General features: G+C 49.1%; 7 protein-coding genes across 7 annotated transcripts; 4 read left to right on the forward strand and 3 right to left on the reverse strand.

Annotated features, from left to right (window-relative positions):
* Positions 1-382: 382 nt before the first annotated feature.
* K441DRAFT_555880 (uncharacterized protein) lies at positions 383-580 on the forward strand (the record flags this gene model as incomplete). Its single annotated transcript, XM_067643302.1, has 1 exon — positions 383-580. A coding segment is annotated over one exon (198 nt), but the record flags the coding sequence as incomplete, so codon positions are not given.
* A 1078-nt stretch (positions 581-1658) lies between these two features.
* K441DRAFT_484791 (ankyrin) lies at positions 1659-2102 on the reverse strand (the record flags this gene model as incomplete). The annotated part of the gene is made up of 1 exon (XM_067641917.1): positions 1659-2102. A coding segment is annotated over one exon (444 nt), but the record flags the coding sequence as incomplete, so codon positions are not given.
* A 133-nt stretch (positions 2103-2235) lies between these two features.
* Positions 2236-5477, reverse strand: K441DRAFT_695604 (purine and uridine phosphorylase; the record flags this gene model as incomplete). Its single annotated transcript, XM_067652824.1, has 4 exons — positions 4135-5477; positions 3266-4070; positions 2567-3211; positions 2236-2458 (listed from the first exon to the last, which is right to left on the reverse strand). Exons 1-4 carry the CDS (start codon positions 5237-5239, stop codon positions 2236-2238), a joined length of 2778 nt encoding a protein of 925 aa, XP_067505146.1. The 5' UTR covers positions 5240-5477.
* Positions 5478-5926: 449 nt separating this feature from the next.
* Positions 5927-7863, forward strand: K441DRAFT_658366 (uncharacterized protein). Its single transcript, XM_067648337.1, has 3 exons — positions 5927-6531; positions 6670-6837; positions 7147-7863. Exons 1-3 carry the CDS (start codon positions 6126-6128, stop codon positions 7578-7580), a joined length of 1008 nt encoding a protein of 335 aa, XP_067505147.1. The 5' UTR covers positions 5927-6125; the 3' UTR covers positions 7581-7863.
* Positions 7864-8600: 737 nt separating this feature from the next.
* Positions 8601-9624, reverse strand: K441DRAFT_70697 (uncharacterized protein). Its single transcript, XM_067653696.1, has 3 exons — positions 9505-9624; positions 9138-9421; positions 8601-9025 (listed from the first exon to the last, which is right to left on the reverse strand). Exons 2-3 carry the CDS (start codon positions 9380-9382, stop codon positions 8761-8763), a joined length of 510 nt encoding a protein of 169 aa, XP_067505148.1. The 5' UTR covers positions 9383-9421; positions 9505-9624; the 3' UTR covers positions 8601-8760.
* Positions 9625-10732: 1108 nt separating this feature from the next.
* K441DRAFT_686499 (Ketosamine-3-kinase) lies at positions 10733-11888 on the forward strand (the record flags this gene model as incomplete). The annotated part of the gene is made up of 3 exons (XM_067651994.1): positions 10733-10922; positions 10979-11681; positions 11786-11888. 3 exons carry the CDS (start codon positions 10733-10735, stop codon positions 11886-11888), a joined length of 996 nt encoding a protein of 331 aa, XP_067505149.1.
* A 1009-nt stretch (positions 11889-12897) lies between these two features.
* K441DRAFT_695608 (uncharacterized protein) lies at positions 12898-16806 on the forward strand (the record flags this gene model as incomplete). Its single annotated transcript, XM_067652825.1, has 1 exon — positions 12898-16806. One exon carries the CDS (start codon positions 12898-12900, stop codon positions 16804-16806), a length of 3909 nt encoding a protein of 1302 aa, XP_067505150.1.
* Positions 16807-18336: the final 1530 nt, after the last annotated feature.

Genomic DNA, 18336 nt, shown 5'->3' on the forward strand with positions numbered 1-18336 from the left:
ATAATATCCCTTATATCTATACCTTTTTAGATCCAACGCCAACGCCGATTACGTTCCTAGACACGCCGGAATATAACGACCGATACTCTAAGGGCGGCTACACTAAGTTCTCGGAAGTATATATTACCTATGCTCTATCTAAACCTAGAGCCTAGCCTTAATATCAAGGATTTGGGGGATCTATAATACTTAGTGTTATATATAAAGCCGTTAATGCATTAATAGTAATGGTACTAATTTTAGTGTGAAGATATAAGCTAGTGGTGTCGATCGATATATTGAAAAGTGCCTTGCTAATACCGAGTGTCTGTAGGCACTTGCCACCGCTTGCATCCCAGTTCCAATCGAATGTGCCGCCGCCGAGCAGCAACATTGGCCTCCTTATACCCTCGGCCGTATCGCTGAACATAATGTCGTTATTGCCTGTCTACCAGCAGGCCAGATGGGCCCTGCATTTGTTGCCGTCGTTGCCACTCGGACGCAGTTAACATTCCCTCCCGCTCGATTCGGCCTGATGGTCGGCATCGGCGGTGGGGTACCAAGCCGGAGGAAGACATACGACTTGCTAATGTTGTCATAAGTTAGCCGTGTTGTCAGCACGGAGAAGCGGTGCAGTATTATTTTGGGAACTGGAGCGGGTGAGCGTCCCGCACGGATAGGCTCCCTCAATGCGCTGCCATCAGTTCTGCTGCAATCGTTCGCAATCAAAAAGGAAAAACAATCTTTCGTCACATCTCTCCGCGTTCAGCCACATCCCTAAATTCGCGCACGATAAATGCTGGTTCCGATATCCTGTTCAAGGCAGATTATAATCATATGGGGGAATAAGGTGCGATGGATGCAGGGTGCAAGATGCAACGTGGTAATACAGGGTTATCGGACGCAAGGTTTAATTTATCATCTCCAGCTTCTTCCTTCTAGGTTCCCACTTCCTCCCTTAGAGCCCTAACTTCTCTTTTCAAGGTTCCAACTTCATTTCTCAGCGATCAAGTCTCTTCCTTGAGCGTATTGACTTTGTTCTTAACGTTGTTCAATTCCGAGGGACTCGATCGTTGTTTTCAGATCGGCAATAAGCCACCCTACTTCGTCAATATGCGTGCCGCTGCTATCTTTTGTTCCCCGTTGGAAGGACTAGTCTCTTGCTCGCTACGCCTCTCGTGGAGAGAGCTGGTGGTAGCTCCCTGGTGGGGTCTCCAGCGGGATTTCCACCAGCGTTGAGGCGCGATTCGCTTGTAGCTATTCGGCCTCACGCGATTGACCGAGACGCGATTGACTGAGGGGTTTGGGCTCACCTCTCCTTGGTAGAGGTAGTGAGTGGGAAGTGATTAAGAAGAAGCGTTCCGCGATCGTAGCAGCTGCACCACCGCCCTGTGCCTGTTCTTCGCCGCATACGACAGCGGCGTCCGTCCGTACTCGTCCTTAGAGTTCACGTCAACTCCGTCCTGGGCGAGTAGCAGTTGTACCATCGCCTCGTGCCCATTCTCCGCCGCCCGCGACAGTGGCGTCTGCCCGAACTCTGAATCCTTGCAGTCTACGTCGACTCCGACCTGGGTTAGCAGTAGCTGCACCACTACTTCGTGCCCTTTCGCCGCCGCCCACAACAGCGGTGTCCGTTCTTCGTATCCCTTTGAGTTCACATCGACTCCGTCCTTGGCGAGCAGCAGCTGCACCACCGCCTCGTGCCCGCTCTCCGCCGCCAGCGACAGCGGCGTCCATCCATACTTGCTCTTAGAATTCACGTTAACTCCATCCTTGGCAAGTAGCAGCCGTACCACCGCCTTGTGCCCATTCGCCGCCGCATACGACAGCGGCGTCCGTCCGTACTTCTTAGAGTTCACGTCGACTCCGTCCTTGGCGAGCAGCAGCTGCACCACCGCCTCGTGCCCGCTCTCCGCCGCCAGCGACAGCGGCGTCCATCCATACTTGCTCTTAGAGTTCACGTTAACTCCATCCTTGGCAAGCAGCAGCCGTACCACCGCCTTGTGCCCGTTCTTCGCCGCCAGTAACAGCGGCGTCTGTCCGAACTCGTTCTTAGAGTTCACGTCGACTCCATCCATGCCGAGCAGCAGCTGCACCACCGCCTCGTGCCCGTTCTTCGCCGCATATGACAGCGGCGTCTGTCCGTACTTGTCCTTAGAGTTCACTTCAACTCCGTCCTTGGCGAGCAGCAGCTTCACCACCGCCTTGTGCCCGTTCTTCGCCGCCAGCAACAGCGGCGTCTGTCCGAACTCGTTCTTAGAGTTTCGCGTCGACTCCATCCATGCCGAGCAGCAGCTGCACCACCGCCTCGTGCCCGTTCTTCGCCGCATATGACAGCGGCGTCTGTCCGTACTTGTCCTTAGAGTTCACGTTAACTCCGTCCTTGGCGAGCAGCAGCCGCACCACCGCCTTGTGCCCGTTCTCCGCCGCATACGACAGCGGCGTCTGTCCGTAGCTATCCCCAACATCTGCATCATGCCTACTATTAAGTAAGGTAGTCGTTATTCCCCCTAACCCGAAGTACGCTGCAAGATGTACTCCTGTTATTTGCCTTGGCACACCCCGAGTATAGTATCTAGAAGCTAACATTGCTTGGCTGGAGGCAGACACTTTAGCTTCACTCCCGAGAAATTCCAGAATCAACTGTTCCTCTTTTATCAAAGTAGCGCGAGCATGATGTCCCCAGTTTCGCGCTCCATAGTCATAAAGAGGGTTCAACCGTAATCGCGCCTTAAACTCCCTACCTGACAGACAGAAACCGGTTGCAAACGAGTTAAATGAGAGGTAGGTAACGCAAGTGGTCGCGATATCACTCTGCGCATTAGGAAACCAAGAAGTCAAAGTCCGCTCTAAGTACTCCTGTGTTGTGTAGTGGACCAAGCGTATAATGCCGCTCTCTTCATTAATTGTGACCAAACCAGCGCACACAGAAACCATGTCTTCAATTTCCGGGAGATTATCTTCGTCAAGTTCAGATACACCAATTTCTACGGCAATGGCGTGTTGAAGTTCTAAGGTGGTTAGGGGTCTCTTAGCGCAGGTAATCCATGATAGAACCTGCTTCGCAAGCTCTCGAGAGTCGGCAATTTGGTCTTCAATTCTCTCCATGGCTTCTTTGTATGCGTAGTCATATGCTTCCGATCCCGTCGGGAGCTTTTTTAACGTAGTTTTGATAGCCTTGGATGATGTCTTTCCGATTAGTGAATCAAGATAAAGCTGTGCAAGGAGAAACCTAAGACGATATTAGCCGGCATAGTCTACTCTAATTGCATGAGAATGAATGTACATTCCGCCAACGGCTTTTATGATTTCAGTTTTAATTTCCTCTTGCAGGTCTACATTGCGTAAGACGAATGACGGTAAGCGTAATATATGGGCATGCAGATATCTCTGCACGTCTTCGTCAAGGGCACGGATCTCCAAAGATAAAGCCCCGTTAAACTGGTTCGCGATCTCGTCATTGAACCGAGAAGTGGCAAAGAGATTTGCCCCTGTCTTTGCCTGGAGATCAAATGTCTCTGATAAAAACTTTCTGCGATATTCATAAGAAATTTGATACTCGTCGAGAGCGTCAGTGAGGATAAATGTCCGAGAATATTCACGGATGACGGAGTCAAGTACTTTCGAGACTTCATCAAATGAGGGGCGAGTTCGTTTCTTCCTGTGGCGCTCGTAAAGGTTCTCCACGCTTTCAGGCACAGAAGATCGTCCCTGAACCAACTGCTTTAGTAGACTCGCAAGTAGATCGGCAGGCTTCTGCTCGTATTGCCGTCCGAAGTTGCAGTACAGGTACGCGATGCCGACTGTGGCGTCATTTTCAAATCTCGTCCAGAGATACTCCACAATAATAGACGTGATTATTGTCTTGCCCGCTCCTGGCATCCCCGGACAGAAGAGAGTTAGCTGGCTTTGGTTCAGCCAAAGGTTGAATTCCTTTGAATCTAGCAGCCATTGTCCCGTTCCTTCCTGTCGTCTGCTTAAAATGTCGCTTTGCTGGGGAGCGTAGTCAATGGGCGTGAGCCACTCAAGGATGGTCTTATGCTCTTGATCATGTTCCCTCCGGAGAAGTTTGTCAACGCTGTCTTGGACGCCTGCCATAATTACACAGAATTAGTATTTGTTAATAGCACGATTCTCAGACTTCCTTAGACTAACCAGAGAGAATATCACTGATCCTCTTCTCAGCCTCAACCTTATTTGGGGGGATTCTACGTAGAAGATCTTTCGAATATGCAGCCGCCGCCATCGCTGCATACCCTTGCCACTCCTTGTTCTTATGGGTGTCCGAGTAGTCGCATATACCGCGAATGACTAAGCAGGGAAATTGGTTCATCAGCCCTGCCGCTTCCATTTCAAAACACCGAACATCCTTTTCCTTTGCAATTTTATCCCGGAGCAAAGCGTCCTTCATTAACTGGTTCGCCGAAGCAATTAGGCCGTAATGAATGGCCGGATTATCCTCGTCTTCGGCCCGTTCTGGTCGCGATATCAAGCTTAATGGATTATCACCACAGACTGCCGCGCAGCTTGCTTCGTCGTTTGGAGGATGGGTGACAGCGCTTTGATACAGCCTGTCGCTACTTGGGTCCGGTCGCTTGTATTTCTTCCGTAGTTTTGGTTTCTTCTCAAGGATGCTGTTGATGGCCTCTTCAAGCTGATGACCTTCACTCTCGTACTGGGCCTTGAGTCCATTCATCGCCGTCCGCAGGACCCTTGGTGGCTGGTTTAAGAACCCTGTCTCTCGGAAGTCCTGGCCTTGTATCGTTTTGCCAAAGTCATACTGGGACACACCACCCTTCCCATCGCGAGGAGCACTAACCACGATATCGCCAAGACGGATGTCGTGCTTTCGACTCGGCGCACCACCGCCGACGCCGACCATCAAACCAATTCTGACATTGGGAAAGCTGTACAGCATGTCTCTTGCGACGCATGCTGCAGAGGATATGCCATACTCCCCGTCTGGCAAGAGAGCGATGACGACATTGTGTTTCCAAATTTTGCCTAATATATAATCGTTGTTATCATTAGGGGACACATCTTCCAGTCCTTCGTGCTTTTCGTCGAGAAATGCCTGCGCAGCAACATACTCCGTGCTTATGGCGCAGATCCAGCCCACGGTGTAGTCCTTATGGGCCAACTTCTTCCGCTTAGTAGCGTTGGCTGGTGCTCGAGTATCATCATAGCCTAGCTTCCTCCTCTTCTCTGGGCCCGATATGGCTTCTTGATTATTCTCAAGCTCAGATCCTCTCTTCGGCATCGCCTAATGGGTTTGATGGCTGTATGGGAGCAAGTCAAAAACGGGGTGTCCTCAGGAGGGTGAATTCAGACTCGGTTCGATGGCCTAATTTGCATAAACAAAGTCAAGTGCTCAGCATGTCTCAAGGAAAGGGAGAATCGGATACCTCTAAAGGAAACCCGTTGAAACGCAACCGAATATGAGAATGGAATGAGCTGCGCGACAGATTCAGCCTCACGGGCTGAGTCTGGCGGGTGGGGCTAACGTATGTTATGGGGTTTTGACCGACATCCTAGTTTTGACCGAAAGGAACATCAAAACTTTACCTAAGTTGTATCTACCCCGCCTAGGTAAGTCTTAGCACGACACACCGCCTTTTAAATATATGTACTTTAATTTTGGCAGAACAACAAAACCTTACTCAAATAGCAGGCGGTACGCTAGCTGGGTCAAAACTTTAATAAGCTTCGTTAATTAAGGGAGGAATAGGAGGCCGCTGCTACCTAATAGCGAGCTCTTAAGGTTCGCGAGAAGATCCGCTTAAAAGAGTAGAAATTAGTTTAATAGGGTCTAGCCGAACCAGGTAATAAAAGAACGTAGTTTAGTAGAGGAGCACGAGCTGTTTACAGGCTTTTGTTATTAAATTTAGGGGGTACTTTTCTATTTCAAAACACCTTTAAAGATAACTACTCCCAACAAGATAACAACTTCACAATTAACCTAATTCACCACCGTCTTTTTAATTTCCAGCTTTAGCGTTCGGCGCCACAAGGAAACAGCCTTATCGATTAGAATGCGTCAAAGCGCTAAAGTTCCCTCCCGACGTAACCACCAATCTTCCCACCCTCAGCTTCCCCCAAAAACCCGGAAAATTTCTCCTCAATAATTGCTCTCCCATCCAATTGCCATGTCTTCACCAGGAGAAACCCCGGCTCCAGCCATATCCGGCAACTCAACTACCCAAACAGCTCCCACGCCCGACTTCTCAGCCTTACCTCAAACCGCCCTCCACCAGCTCTCGTCCCTGGCACAGAAATCCTCCGCCGGCTACAACAAGCTCTCCGCCTCAGCGCAATCAAAGTTCCATGAAGCGCAGGACAAGATCCGCGCAGTAGAGTACAGCAAGCTCCCCGCAGAAGCCCAAGCCAAGCTCCATTCGGCACAAGATCGCATCCGCGCAGTCGACCTCAAGAGCCTCCCCGCCTCAGCGCAATCCAAATTCCAAGAAGCGCAAGAGAAGATCCGCGCAGTGGAGTACAGCAAGCTCCCCGCAGAAGCCCAAGCCAAGCTCCATTCGGCACAAGATCGCATCCGCGCAGTCGACCTCAAGAGCCTCCCCGCCTCAGCGCAATCCAAATTCCAAGAAGCGCAAGAGAAGATCCGCGCAGTGGAGTACAGCAAGCTCCCCGCCGAGGCGCAGGCCAAGTTCCATGAGGCACAGGACCGCATCCTGGCAGTCGACTACAAGAGCCTCCCTGCGGACGTGGTGGACTGGATCAAGGCGCACCCGTACCAGACGGCGTTCCATATTGTTGGCGGGGTGGTGTTTTTCGCGCCGGGGTTGGTGGCTGGGCCGGTGCTGGGGCTGCTGGGGTGGACGAGTGTTGGGCCGCGTGCTGGTGGGCGATTCTCTCTTATATGTCTGAGGCGTTCGTGCATCTCTGGTCATGTGTATATGCTTCGTTTCGTTCCGTCTCATCTCGTCTTGCTTCGCCTCGCCCTATCTTTTCTCAATTCCGTTCTGCGCGCAGCACCACCGCCCCTGTTCCTCCCCCCAATCCCCCATCCCCATCCCAAAACCCACCCATACCCCTAGTGGCACTACTCCTCGTCATCCGTACCTGCGGCCTAGCCACTTCCCCCTCACGTTGCTTGCCTAATACATTATATCCCGCTTACCTTGCGGACTCTCCAACTAATTTCCGCAGCCTCCTTCGCATCCTTCATCCAAGCAACCTTCGGCACGGGCGCAGCCGGCGGCGTTTTTGCAACGCTGCAGAGCGCCGCCATGGGCGGGTACGGCGTCACGGCTGTGGCGACGGGCGTGAGGGTCGGGACGGTGGCGTCGTGGCTTTTGGGGAGGAAGCGGAAGGAGGGTGAGAGGGCGGGGGATGGGGAGGCGGGGGATGAGAGGGCGGAAGATGGGGATGAGGGGGGTGAGAAGGCGGAGGGTGAGAAGGTAGAGCAGGTGAAGGTAGAGGGTGGGAAGGTGGAGGGTGAGAGGGTGGAGAATGAGGAAATGAAAAATAAGGCGATTGAGGGTACGAAGATGGAGAATAAGAAAGTGGAAGACAAGAAAGTAGGGGATGAGAATGTGGACGATAAGGATGAGAGCGAGCCGCTGGAGGAGAGCAAGTTATGAATGATTTGCACGAGAGCTGGGGGCGGGGAGATTGATGTGATTTGTTTCGAAGTGGTGCGACTGCATGGATAGGGGTTTAGGTATTAATGGTGGTCATTGAACTGGAGATGGGTTCGCTGCTCCTAGTAGTGCACGGAATATTGGCATACAGGTGCTAGCATCAAGGGAAAAGGCGCTAATAGACCTCAAGTCTGTTTTGGAATATAAACTCTTATTCAAGACAAGAACTAAAACCCCCTGCACAGCCTTCTTTTATTCGAGGTAGTCACATTACTATAAAGGGATCCTTTAGAGAACTATCGGTTCTCTTGAAACCACTATTAAATCCAGGGGGCCTAAATCAACTAATGAAAATTGCTCCAGCTATTGACCCAAGACGCAAAACCGTCGTTCCGACCTACATGGTCGCTCCAGCAGGCGTAGCCCTATTAACATCTAACGCTGCCGCTTCCTCATCATCCTTAGGTTTTATTAGCTTAATCGTAACATCCGCATCCTTCGCGTATACGTGAAGACCAATAACATAAACAGCATTCCAAGGATTAATATTTTCCTTGGTTAGAGGAGGGTTAGTAGCAGGATAAGGCGCAGCGTCGGCTTCCTTAAGAGAAGGCCCGCCATCTAGGTCCGTGCCGACCTTAAATGGGGACGGATAGCTCGCAGCGGCGCTGGGTTTAGAAGCAGCCAGCGTAATCCCCCTCTTGTGTTTTCCGGTTTTGGTCTTGGCCGTACCCTCTTCTTCTTCCTCTTCCTCCTTGCTTTCTTCATTGTCATCCTCTTCTTCTTCCTTGCTTTCTTCACTGTCATCCTCTTCTTCGCTTTTTCTACTCAGTTCCCTTCCTCCTCTTCTTCCTCTGACGACTCCTCTTCCTTTTTTTACCTCTTTAGACACCTTTTTCTCGTCTTCTTTCTTCTCAGCCTTCTTCTTCCCCTTATGCTTCCCCTTCTTCACCTTCTTCCCCTCCTCCTTCGCCCTCTTCTCCTCCTGTCGACCAAGATCGTATTCGCTTACCCTGTTTCAGTTGCCTACTACCCCCCACCTACCTCATGTATATATAGTCTCTTTTCTTTCATAGATCAATCGACAGAGTTCTCTTCTTGACTGGTCCGTCCGACACCTCATTAGTTAACCCCACCACCACCTTCGCATTCGCGATATTGTGGTTCATTCTAATCTACCTTAGCTTCTGCAGATTCCTTTCTGTTCACTCCTTAACCATATCCCGGACCTGCGGCTTAGCGGGATTCTTGGCCGCCGCAATCTTTGGCAGCACCCCGTAGCAGCCCGGCTTGAGATCGACCTCGGCGCTGATGAAGCGGTTGCCGAACCAGGCGCCGCACGCCCGCACGATGTGGTCGCCGGCTTTGGCCCCCGCTTCTTGGAGCAGGAAGTACACGTCGAAAGTATACTGGCCCTCGAAGCCTTTGAAGTAGCGTTCGTCGATCTGCGGGGCGGCATTAGCAATTCGAATACTCCCGGGGTTGGTTGGGTGGGTAGGGGTTAAGGGGAGGAGGGGAAGGGACGAATCTGCGAAACACGAACATGGTCGGGCCGACCTTCTTGATCTCGCCTGGAACTTGGTGTTCAGGTAGCCGGTGACCCAGGACACGTTGACGCCGGTCCACTGCTGCACGACGGTCCACTCGTGGTCGAAGAGGCGCGTGCGGTCCAGGATGTCGAACTTGCTGCGCAGGCCGTCGTACAACATCCAGAACTCGCCGTCGTCGCCGAACCGGTGGTTGAGTTTTTTCATCCAGATGGCGTCCATTTCTTCGAGCCGTCGCTCTTGGGCTCGTTCCATTCGCCGATGCCGGTCCCGGCTCGCCTACCCCTGGGGTTTCTGGAGTGGTGTTGTGTGAGCTAAGATGTGCTGGAAATTTGGGATCGGGTTGTCGTGGGATGCTGGGATGCTGGGATGCTTACCTGATCAGCACCAATCTAACCTTGTTGCCCTGTTCATCCTCCTCTTCCACGGCTCTGAGAATGGAGTATGCGTGATTGAGGACGAGATCTTTTCTAGCTTCAGAATCGGGTCCAAGCGACGGCGAAGACGCTATAGCCGAGTGTTAGCCTGTGAGGAGGCTTGTTTGCGAGAAGGGGGGTGGAGACACGATATTCTGTAAAGATTTTAATGACGTAGAATCGATCCGCACCAAGACGGGTGGGTTTGGTTGCCGCTGTTGCCGCTGCTGCGGCTCGGGCATGCTCGTGGAGTATGGTGACTTTTCCGCTTCTCCAACAGGTGACCGCCGTCGCTGGTCTCTAGGCAAACTCACATGCTGTAAACTCTCTTCTAGCCGCGATTCGGGGTCGAGAGTATTTATATGGGTTTCAAAACTCCCCAACTCGCGTAGGTGGAACTTTCGCTGAAGCGTCAGAGAATCGCCATGTTTTCCTTGTACAGGCTACAGTGATAGACAGTGCAGGTGCGGTAGAGGATATAAGTTTTCTAAGACGGTGGGTGCTAGCAGCACGGAGAGTGCTGTCTGGAAACTCGCTGTGCGGTCCTTAGCTAGACGTTCCGCCACGTTCGCTGACTCGGCCGGCAGCAAGACTTTAATATAAGGGACCTGCTAGTGGTGGCCAGCCTGCCCTTTAATACCCTCTACTGGTACGCGCTGTTGCTGATGCCCTTCTTTTACCTCCTTTACTTCAATTGTCCGCACATTGTCTGGCGGTTGTCGTAGGTGGTCATGGTTTATGTCTAGCCTTTGAGCTTTGCTATCGGAGGCCTAGAGAGTCGTATGAATTTAATAGCCGTCTGGTCCGGTATTAACTCTAATCGCTATGTTCGGAAGAGCACCCTTTCAGTCGTAGTCGTAGTTAGGTTAAGAAGAACCTGTGCTAGATATTTAAACCCCTTGTAGGCTTCGAATGTGTGCGCATGGTCTTGGGTGGCGAGGCGCCAAGCTGAGGCGCAAGGTACTAACTACTTCTTTAAGAACCTATCCGGCAATAGGGCGAGCTGTTGCGAAACCAACCGTAAGAGATGAACCGCGTGGGTGTTCGCTTGTAACGGATCTAGGCCTTAGACCTGGCCCGAGCGTAGCCCTAGGGTCTGAGAGATGTCCACTGACGTCATACCTGCATGGCTAGAATGGCACCATTTCCTACCTCACCAGACCTCAGTCGACAAACATTTCGATCCGCCATGAAGCTTGATCCCGCAGTTAGAGAATTACTCTCGCTGGATCCTCTTAATACCAATGTTTCATCACACGGAGGTGGAGGGTGTTCCTCTGCGTCAACATCGAAAATAACGTCCAAACTGAATGATGGCGCAGAGAAGTACTTTTTCATGAAGACAGGCAGAGGCAAAGATGCCGAGATTATGTTCGAAGGTTTTTCGTGCCCATTTGCTTGCCAACGGCCGAATATGACACTGATCCAAAAACAGGTGAACATTCGTCGCTCAATGCTCTGCACGTTGCTGTACCTTCACTTTGCCCGCAATCGTTTGGCTGGGGCCAGTTTGCATCTAACCCTTCAACCTCCTTCCTAGTAACAGATTTTCTCAATTTATCATCCCGCTATGCGCCGAAATCCTCTGCTCCTTCGCTGGCCGCCAAACTCGCCAAGCTACACACCACACCGGCTCCCATCCCAGACGGCTACGATGCCCCACAGTTTGGCTTTCCTGTCACAACGTGCTGTGGTGATACACCACAAGATAACACATACAAGTCCTCGTGGGCCGACTTCTATGCAAACAACAGGCTAAGGTTTATCCTCCGCCGCGCCGAATCTTCTAATGGCACCGATCGCGAACTGCACAACCTTGTTGAGACCACTGCCTCAAAGGTTGTCCCACGTTTGATTGGCGATGAACACCTTAACAATGGAAATGGTGCGCTACCCGTGGTCGTACATGGAGACTTGTGGAGTGGAAATGCGGGCTGCGGTACCATTGGCACGGAAAGTGGAGAGGCGGAAGACGTCATCTACGACCCGAGCGCGTGTTATGCGCATAGTGAATTTGAACTAGGTATCATGAAAATGTTTGGAGGTTTTGGAGGGAATTTTCTGAAAGAATATCACCAGCTTTGTCCGAAGGCGGAGCCAGTAGAGGAGTATGAGGATCGGGTAAAGCTGTATGAATTGTGAGCGCTACCAACTACTCCACTTCCACCAAGTGCCCGAAATCCTCACGTATTTAGACCAAACCAATTTTTCGAAGTTGACTAAGCTGATCGCGGCTCCGTAGATACCACCATCTCAACCACTTTGCTCTTTTTGGCGGAGGATATAGGTCCGGCGCTATCAGCATCATGAATGGCTTGATCAAGAAGTATGGAAATGATAAGTAATGATTTTTAATATCTACTTCATCGGCCACTCAAGGTGAATTCCTATTTTCGGTATCCTGGGGTGTCGATGCACAATGAAAGCGAAGCAATACGCGCTCGCAAAATCTCTCGTTTCAACCCGTTGACGACAACGGTAGGACTTCCCGGCTCCTGGCAGGAAAACTTAGTCTTGGCCAGCATTTCCCTTATTATCAGTCCTCTCCTCCGCAGCCATAACTATATAGTACATCTCATCCCCCTTATTCATAATAATCTCCATATCATTACCATTAAGGAATGATTGGGAAATCCAGTTAATTATCGTCTCAACGCCTCCACGTTGTGGCGATATCGTAGCTTTATTGTATAAGAAGTTGGACATAGGCAGTCGGTTAGTTTTGGTCCAAATCTACAAAGATACGTTTTAAAATCTAACTCGCGTTTTGCGACGATATATCCCGCCCTTTGGTATATTTTTATAAAGATATAATTACCCAAAGAACCTAATATATTAATAATATATATAATAACTCTCATAGTTAGGACGTAGCTCGCAGAAATATATAAAATTCGATTCTTAAAATATTCACTTCGTACCAAAACGAGGTCCAATGCAAAAGTGGCCTGTGCGCGAACACCAAAAATCATTAGGACTGAGGGAAGATTTAGCTGGTTTGATTGGTTCAATTCTTATCGATAACATTGGGCCCAAACCACCGCAGGAAGGGATAAGCCTCGGTGGAGAATTCGTTGGATAAGGAGCAGTATGCTTACGTATACGTAGTGCACGTACCAACGGTCCACCAGGGGCCTGTTTTATGAGATAAGGTCTGAGAGACACCTTTGATCCACCCTTACAGCCTAACGTTCCGCCATCAACCACCACCATGACCTTCTCTAGACGATACTAGACTTAAACCTCCTGTGCGCCATCCCGCATAATCAGGAGAAAAGTGGCACGCTAGCAAAGTGCCAACGCTTTTTCGCCATCAGTGGTTGTCAACTGACGGTAACTTTTATTCGAATAAAAATGTCGTTTGGATGGTCTGCTGGCGATATTGCAACGGCAGTTGAGCTTTTGATTAAGGTAGCGGTTGCCTTAAATAATTCTAGAGGCTCTGTAGCAAAATATCAGGAGACCAGCAGCTACTTAGTTTCCCTAGCTACCATCCTCGAACAGTTGAAAGGGTTTGCCGGGGATCTGACCACGATCCAAAAAGATGTGCAAGCTGTGAGTGTGGCAGTGGGGGACTTCCTCAAGGTCCATTCTAGGTTTGAAAGATCACTGTCAAATATCGGGCCAAAAGACTGGGTGAGCTCGCTACGCAAAAGCCCACGCAAAGTCCAATATGCATTCACGATGGAAAGGCAGGTGGCCGAGCTACGCAATCGTATCGACACACCCCTGAAATCTATCAGCCTTGCACTGGGTCTGGAAGTTCATAAAGAAAGTCGCATGGCTCATCAAATGGGACTTGAAACACAAAAGCTCGTGCTTCATCTGAAGGATTCTTTACCGGGCCTGTCAGCGGAAATTCTTACAGGCTTTAAAGACATCTTAAGGAATGATAGTGCGCAACATTCTTCCGACGAAGTTGTTAAGAAATATCGCGATGCGGTCGAGTGGCTCAAGCCTATTCCAGTGGTTGACACGTACAGAGCTATACTTGGCGGGATGGAAGACGGCTCGTGTCTATGGTTTTTCAACAAGGCAGAGTTTTCGAGCTGGAAGGATTCTGTCAAGTTAGACAAATGTTACCCTATTCTATGGATTACTGGAATTGCTGGAGCAGGAAAAACGAGATTGGCTACAAGAGTCATACAAAGATTGCAAGAAGACCACGAGGTCGGTTACTTCTATTGTGATACAAAACATGATGAACGGCGAACCGTTCTCAGTATCCTTCGGACTTGGGCTGGGCAGATGCTGCGCAGCGATAGCAGTCAATTATCTAAGATAATTGATCTTCGTGCAAAAGAACCAATTCCGAACGAGACAAACATGGAAAAGGCTTTACACTGTGTCATCGAAGATCGAAATGAACCTGTTTTTATTCTAGACGGCATTGACGAGTGTGAGGAAGTAATTCGAAAGAAATTATATCCTATTTTGGCGCAGCTCGCAACCAGAGCGAAAATTATGGTTGTCAGCAGAGAGATGTCTGAACTCACCAAGACGTTGAGAGGCATGATTCCAAAAGATGGCATATTACACTACCGCATTATCGAGAACGATAACGAATCAGACATCTGTCAGTTCCTCGAGAGAAAGGTGAAAGAGGTGGATATCGGTGACGACGAAGTCGAGCAGAAGGTGATCTCGGCGCTACGAAGCGGAGCCCATGGGATGTTCCTCTGGGCTGCGCTTATGATTGAAGAGATTTCCAGACCCAGGTTCTTTGCAGAAGAATACCTGGAAGCGCTGCAGGATCTTCCCGAGAGTTTAGATGCGCTGTACGAACAGCTACTACTTACTCTCAACAGCAATATCAAGACAAAGCCCACAACATGGCAGCTTCTGAAATGGTTGGTGTGCGCTCGAAGGCCTCTCACTCTACATGAAATTGGCAGTGCATTACGCATTAAAATTGATGAAAAAAAGCTGCATACTGGAAACAGAATGCCCGATGAGAGGCTGAAAGAAACTGTATTGCGGTATTGCGGCTCCCTTGTGGCCATCCATGATTCACCCACTGGGAGTTCTGCCGTTACCCTAGTACACGCATCGCTTAAAGATTTTCTACTGAATGGCCAGGGGAATGCAACTTACAGGAATCTGACCGTTGACGCTGGGGAATCTCATATGATGATTGCACAAGCATGTCTGACCTATCTTTGCTATGAGAATATTAACTCCGATCCGTGTTTCATGAATGGGCAAGAGGGGGGACGAGGGTTTGAGGTAGGACGATCTGAAATGGAAAAGAGATTTGACTCTTATATGGACCAGTACCCCTTCCTTGAATATGCAGCTCTGAATTGGTGGCTGCATTTTACAGCCGGTTCAAAAAACCCAAATAGCTACAATTCCCTGGAATGTTTTTGCAAATCCGAAGCCAAAACGATCAGTTGGCTCCAAATAGTTCTCCGGTATCGTGGTGACCGTGGCAGATGGGGTTCCAGCCCCGGGGCGGAGGATCTTCGGGGCCTGTTAGATTTAGGAGAAATACTTTCAACGGAACACCAGCCGGGCTTTCAGAGATGGCTGGAGCCTTTTATGAGACCAGAGAATAGTAGGAGCATCCTTACACGCTGGCAGCACTTTCTCTACTGCGGAGCTGCTCACGATTTTTTACCGAAACTCCAAATCGCAGCGTTCTTCGATTACGGTGAATATCTCGAACAGTGTCTGAGTAATGGTGCCAATCCTGACCAGCGGAACCACGTAGCACAGACAGCACTCTTCCTAGCCGCTGATGGGGATTCTATCAATACCGCAAGAGCGCTGGTAAAATTCGGGGCGAATGTCAACGCAATCGGCTGGCAAGGCGGTACGCCCCTGGGCGTAGCTATAAGATTGGGTGGATGGTGGAACACAAATCCAGTCCCATACACGGTCGCAGAGTTTTTGCTCGAATCTGGCGCTAATCCATGCTACAACGATGGAGAATATCTCTCCCTTGCATGTCGATGTGCTTTCCCAAACGACCCTCATTGTGTTGATTTAGTGTCCTCGCTCCTTAAGCATGGCGCTGCCAAGTTTATAAATGCTGGGATCTTTCCTGCAGCTCAACTTGATGTTCCACCCATCCACTGGGCTGTAAGACGTCGATCTCCGGCAGTTGTGGGACTACTTCTTGCTAATCACGCCGCTGTCGACATTCGTGCATCTGGCGACATAGTCAATGAGAGTAAAATCGACACACCTCTCATTCAGGCTTGTTCGGTTTTAGGGCAACTAGAGCAGATTATACGCACACTCCTCGATGCAGGAGCGTCTGTGAAGGCAAGGCGGCATGACGGCCGTACGGCCCTCCATCTTTCCTCTCGTCAGAGCCGTGGAATAGCGAAGATACTACTCGACACCGACGTAGATGTCAATGCTATCTCAGCGGACGGTTCACTTGCGTTGCACGATGCTGTTTCAAACGAAAACCTTGTACTCATGGAAATGCTAATAGCTCGAGGCTCTGCTCTAGATTTCAAAGATGGAGCTGGCCGCACTCCCCTGATGATCGCCGTTGAGATGAATACCTCGATCGGCATCAATGCTACCAAAATGCTTGTTAATGCTGGAGCGCATCTTGAGAGCGATAATTGGGTCGTAGAAAGGTTGAACCAGAAAGACATCCAATTGAGACTCAAGAAAAATATGGACCAGTATTGGCCACAGCAACCACGCAATGTTTTTGAAGTCTTCTGGCTCCTTCGTTATCATGCTAACTCCGAAGGTCTGCCCCCAAACGTGGTGATCCGTATTCTTGATTCGTCAAAATATTGGTTGAAATCAACGACATCGCGCAAAGAACACATTGCCTTTGACGAAGAAGCAGCTAAACGTATTGGAAAATACTTGACTTCTGAGCCCATTAGAGGTCGACTTCGCGCCCCAGTTCGAGAGGTCAGATTTACTATTGAAAGTCATGATCAAGGTTGGAGCAGTTTCCCAGAATTTCACGGAACATTCGCGCACTCCTGGACATGGTTTGAGGTCGCAGTTCAAAAACAAGGAGATAGAATATTCGATTTTAGAGATGAGGGCCAAATGTTGACTCCAAATTTGCATGCAATTACGAAAAGTTCCCGGCATCGAATCATATACGAATGCTCTCCTTGTACAACAGTCCATCGTAAATGGCTGAAGAATCTTGAGGCTGGCGACCAGATCTCCATATCAGCAAAAGCAAGATACCCTGGATGGGTGAACTTCGTTGAGGGAGCTTCTATCGAAATTTTTACTACCTGCCTTATAGATCAAGATGGTTCGTTGGCAGAATAAGTCATTGTAGTAAGGTAGGCTATGTAAAGTTGCGGAATATCAAAGCCGCACCCCCTATATATCAAACATCCAGACCTCAATTAAATATAGAACTAGTGACTTTGTCAGCTAAATTCCATGCGAAGCAGCAGAAACGTAGTCACAGTGGAGTGTTTCTCTGATATTTTGAACCTATTATCGTTCAGATGATTCCCTACTCTATCCCTCTCATAGGCCTAAGAAGGCCATTATCCGAGGAAATTGCTCAGGGTGGAGGGGTTGTATTGCCCTGATAAAAGAATTGGTACAAAATTAGGGCGAGAATCTATGAGATATGGCGCCCAAACTTGGTGTCTTGTTCACTGCTGTTCTATCTTAAATGACTGATTATCTTATGCTCAATCAAGCATGTCCACCCTTACTCTCTCCTAGAAGCGATATGCATAATGTCTATGCATTTTACACACATTCCAATTGCTACTCCGGATTACCCTGGGTCGCCCATACCTTGCGGCTATATAACTATCTACTCAGGTTTTACCTGACAGTCTCGATACGTCTCGCAACTGACAATTATATTAGCTCAAATATATATAGTAATTTTTATAAAATATTATAAATAAAATACTTTAATATATAGGTGGCTATATATAAAATTTTATTTAATAGGGATAGAGTTATAAAAGGCCGGTGTGTTTTGGGGTGGGTGGGTGGCTCGGGTGGCTAAGGGCTCGTTCGATAACTTTTTTTGACCTGTTGGCGCCCACCTGTTCGTCACCCGAAAATGGCGAACAGGGCCCACATGNGCAATATCGACCGGAGGATCAAATTGCCAACAGGTAGAAGGTGTCCGTTCGTCACCGCAGGTGGATTCTTACCTGTTGGGCGGTCTTGGCAACTGAAATCGAGCGTCATATAGGGCGTAGGTGGATTCTCGCGTCTACCGCGATTCTATCGCTTAATATAGTATAGACGGGCCCCTTTTGCCCACCTGCGCCGCTAAATAGGCGAAATCTTACCTACACCCTCCGTTAAACAAAGGGGCAGTATTTCGTCCACCTACGCCAGCGTCCAGATTAATTTTATTTTGGTATTTTTTAAACAATTCTTCTATTATATAATTCTACCTAACTTTAATAATAAGGCCTTATATACCAGCTACAGTAACTATAGGCCTATAGGCGCTACTGGGGCTCCTCTATATACTTATAGAAGCTATAAATAACCTTCCTATAGCTAGTGGCAAGCGCTAGCAGCTTATTAATCCTTTGCGCGGTAAGGGAAAGATAGTAAAGCTATTATACGGTCCTCTATAGGCGCTTAAAATAGTAACACACCTTAATTAACGAATGTTTAAATTACTCCTTAATTAGCTTATTAATAACTACGGGCTATATATACAGGAAGGTATATTGGTAGAGTAGAAGCTAATAATATTTATAGCTAGATATAGGGGTAGTTTAAGTAGAGGGTTTATAGCGTAGGAGTTCTAGCACTTAATATCTACGGTAAGCCTATTAGTAGTTAATATTTAGTAAATAAGATACTATA

Source organism: Cenococcum geophilum (assembly GCF_001692895.1).
Source record: "Cenococcum geophilum 1.58 unplaced genomic scaffold K441scaffold_16, whole genome shotgun sequence".
NCBI classification, from domain to species: Eukaryota; Fungi; Ascomycota; class Dothideomycetes; order Gloniales; family Gloniaceae; genus Cenococcum; species Cenococcum geophilum.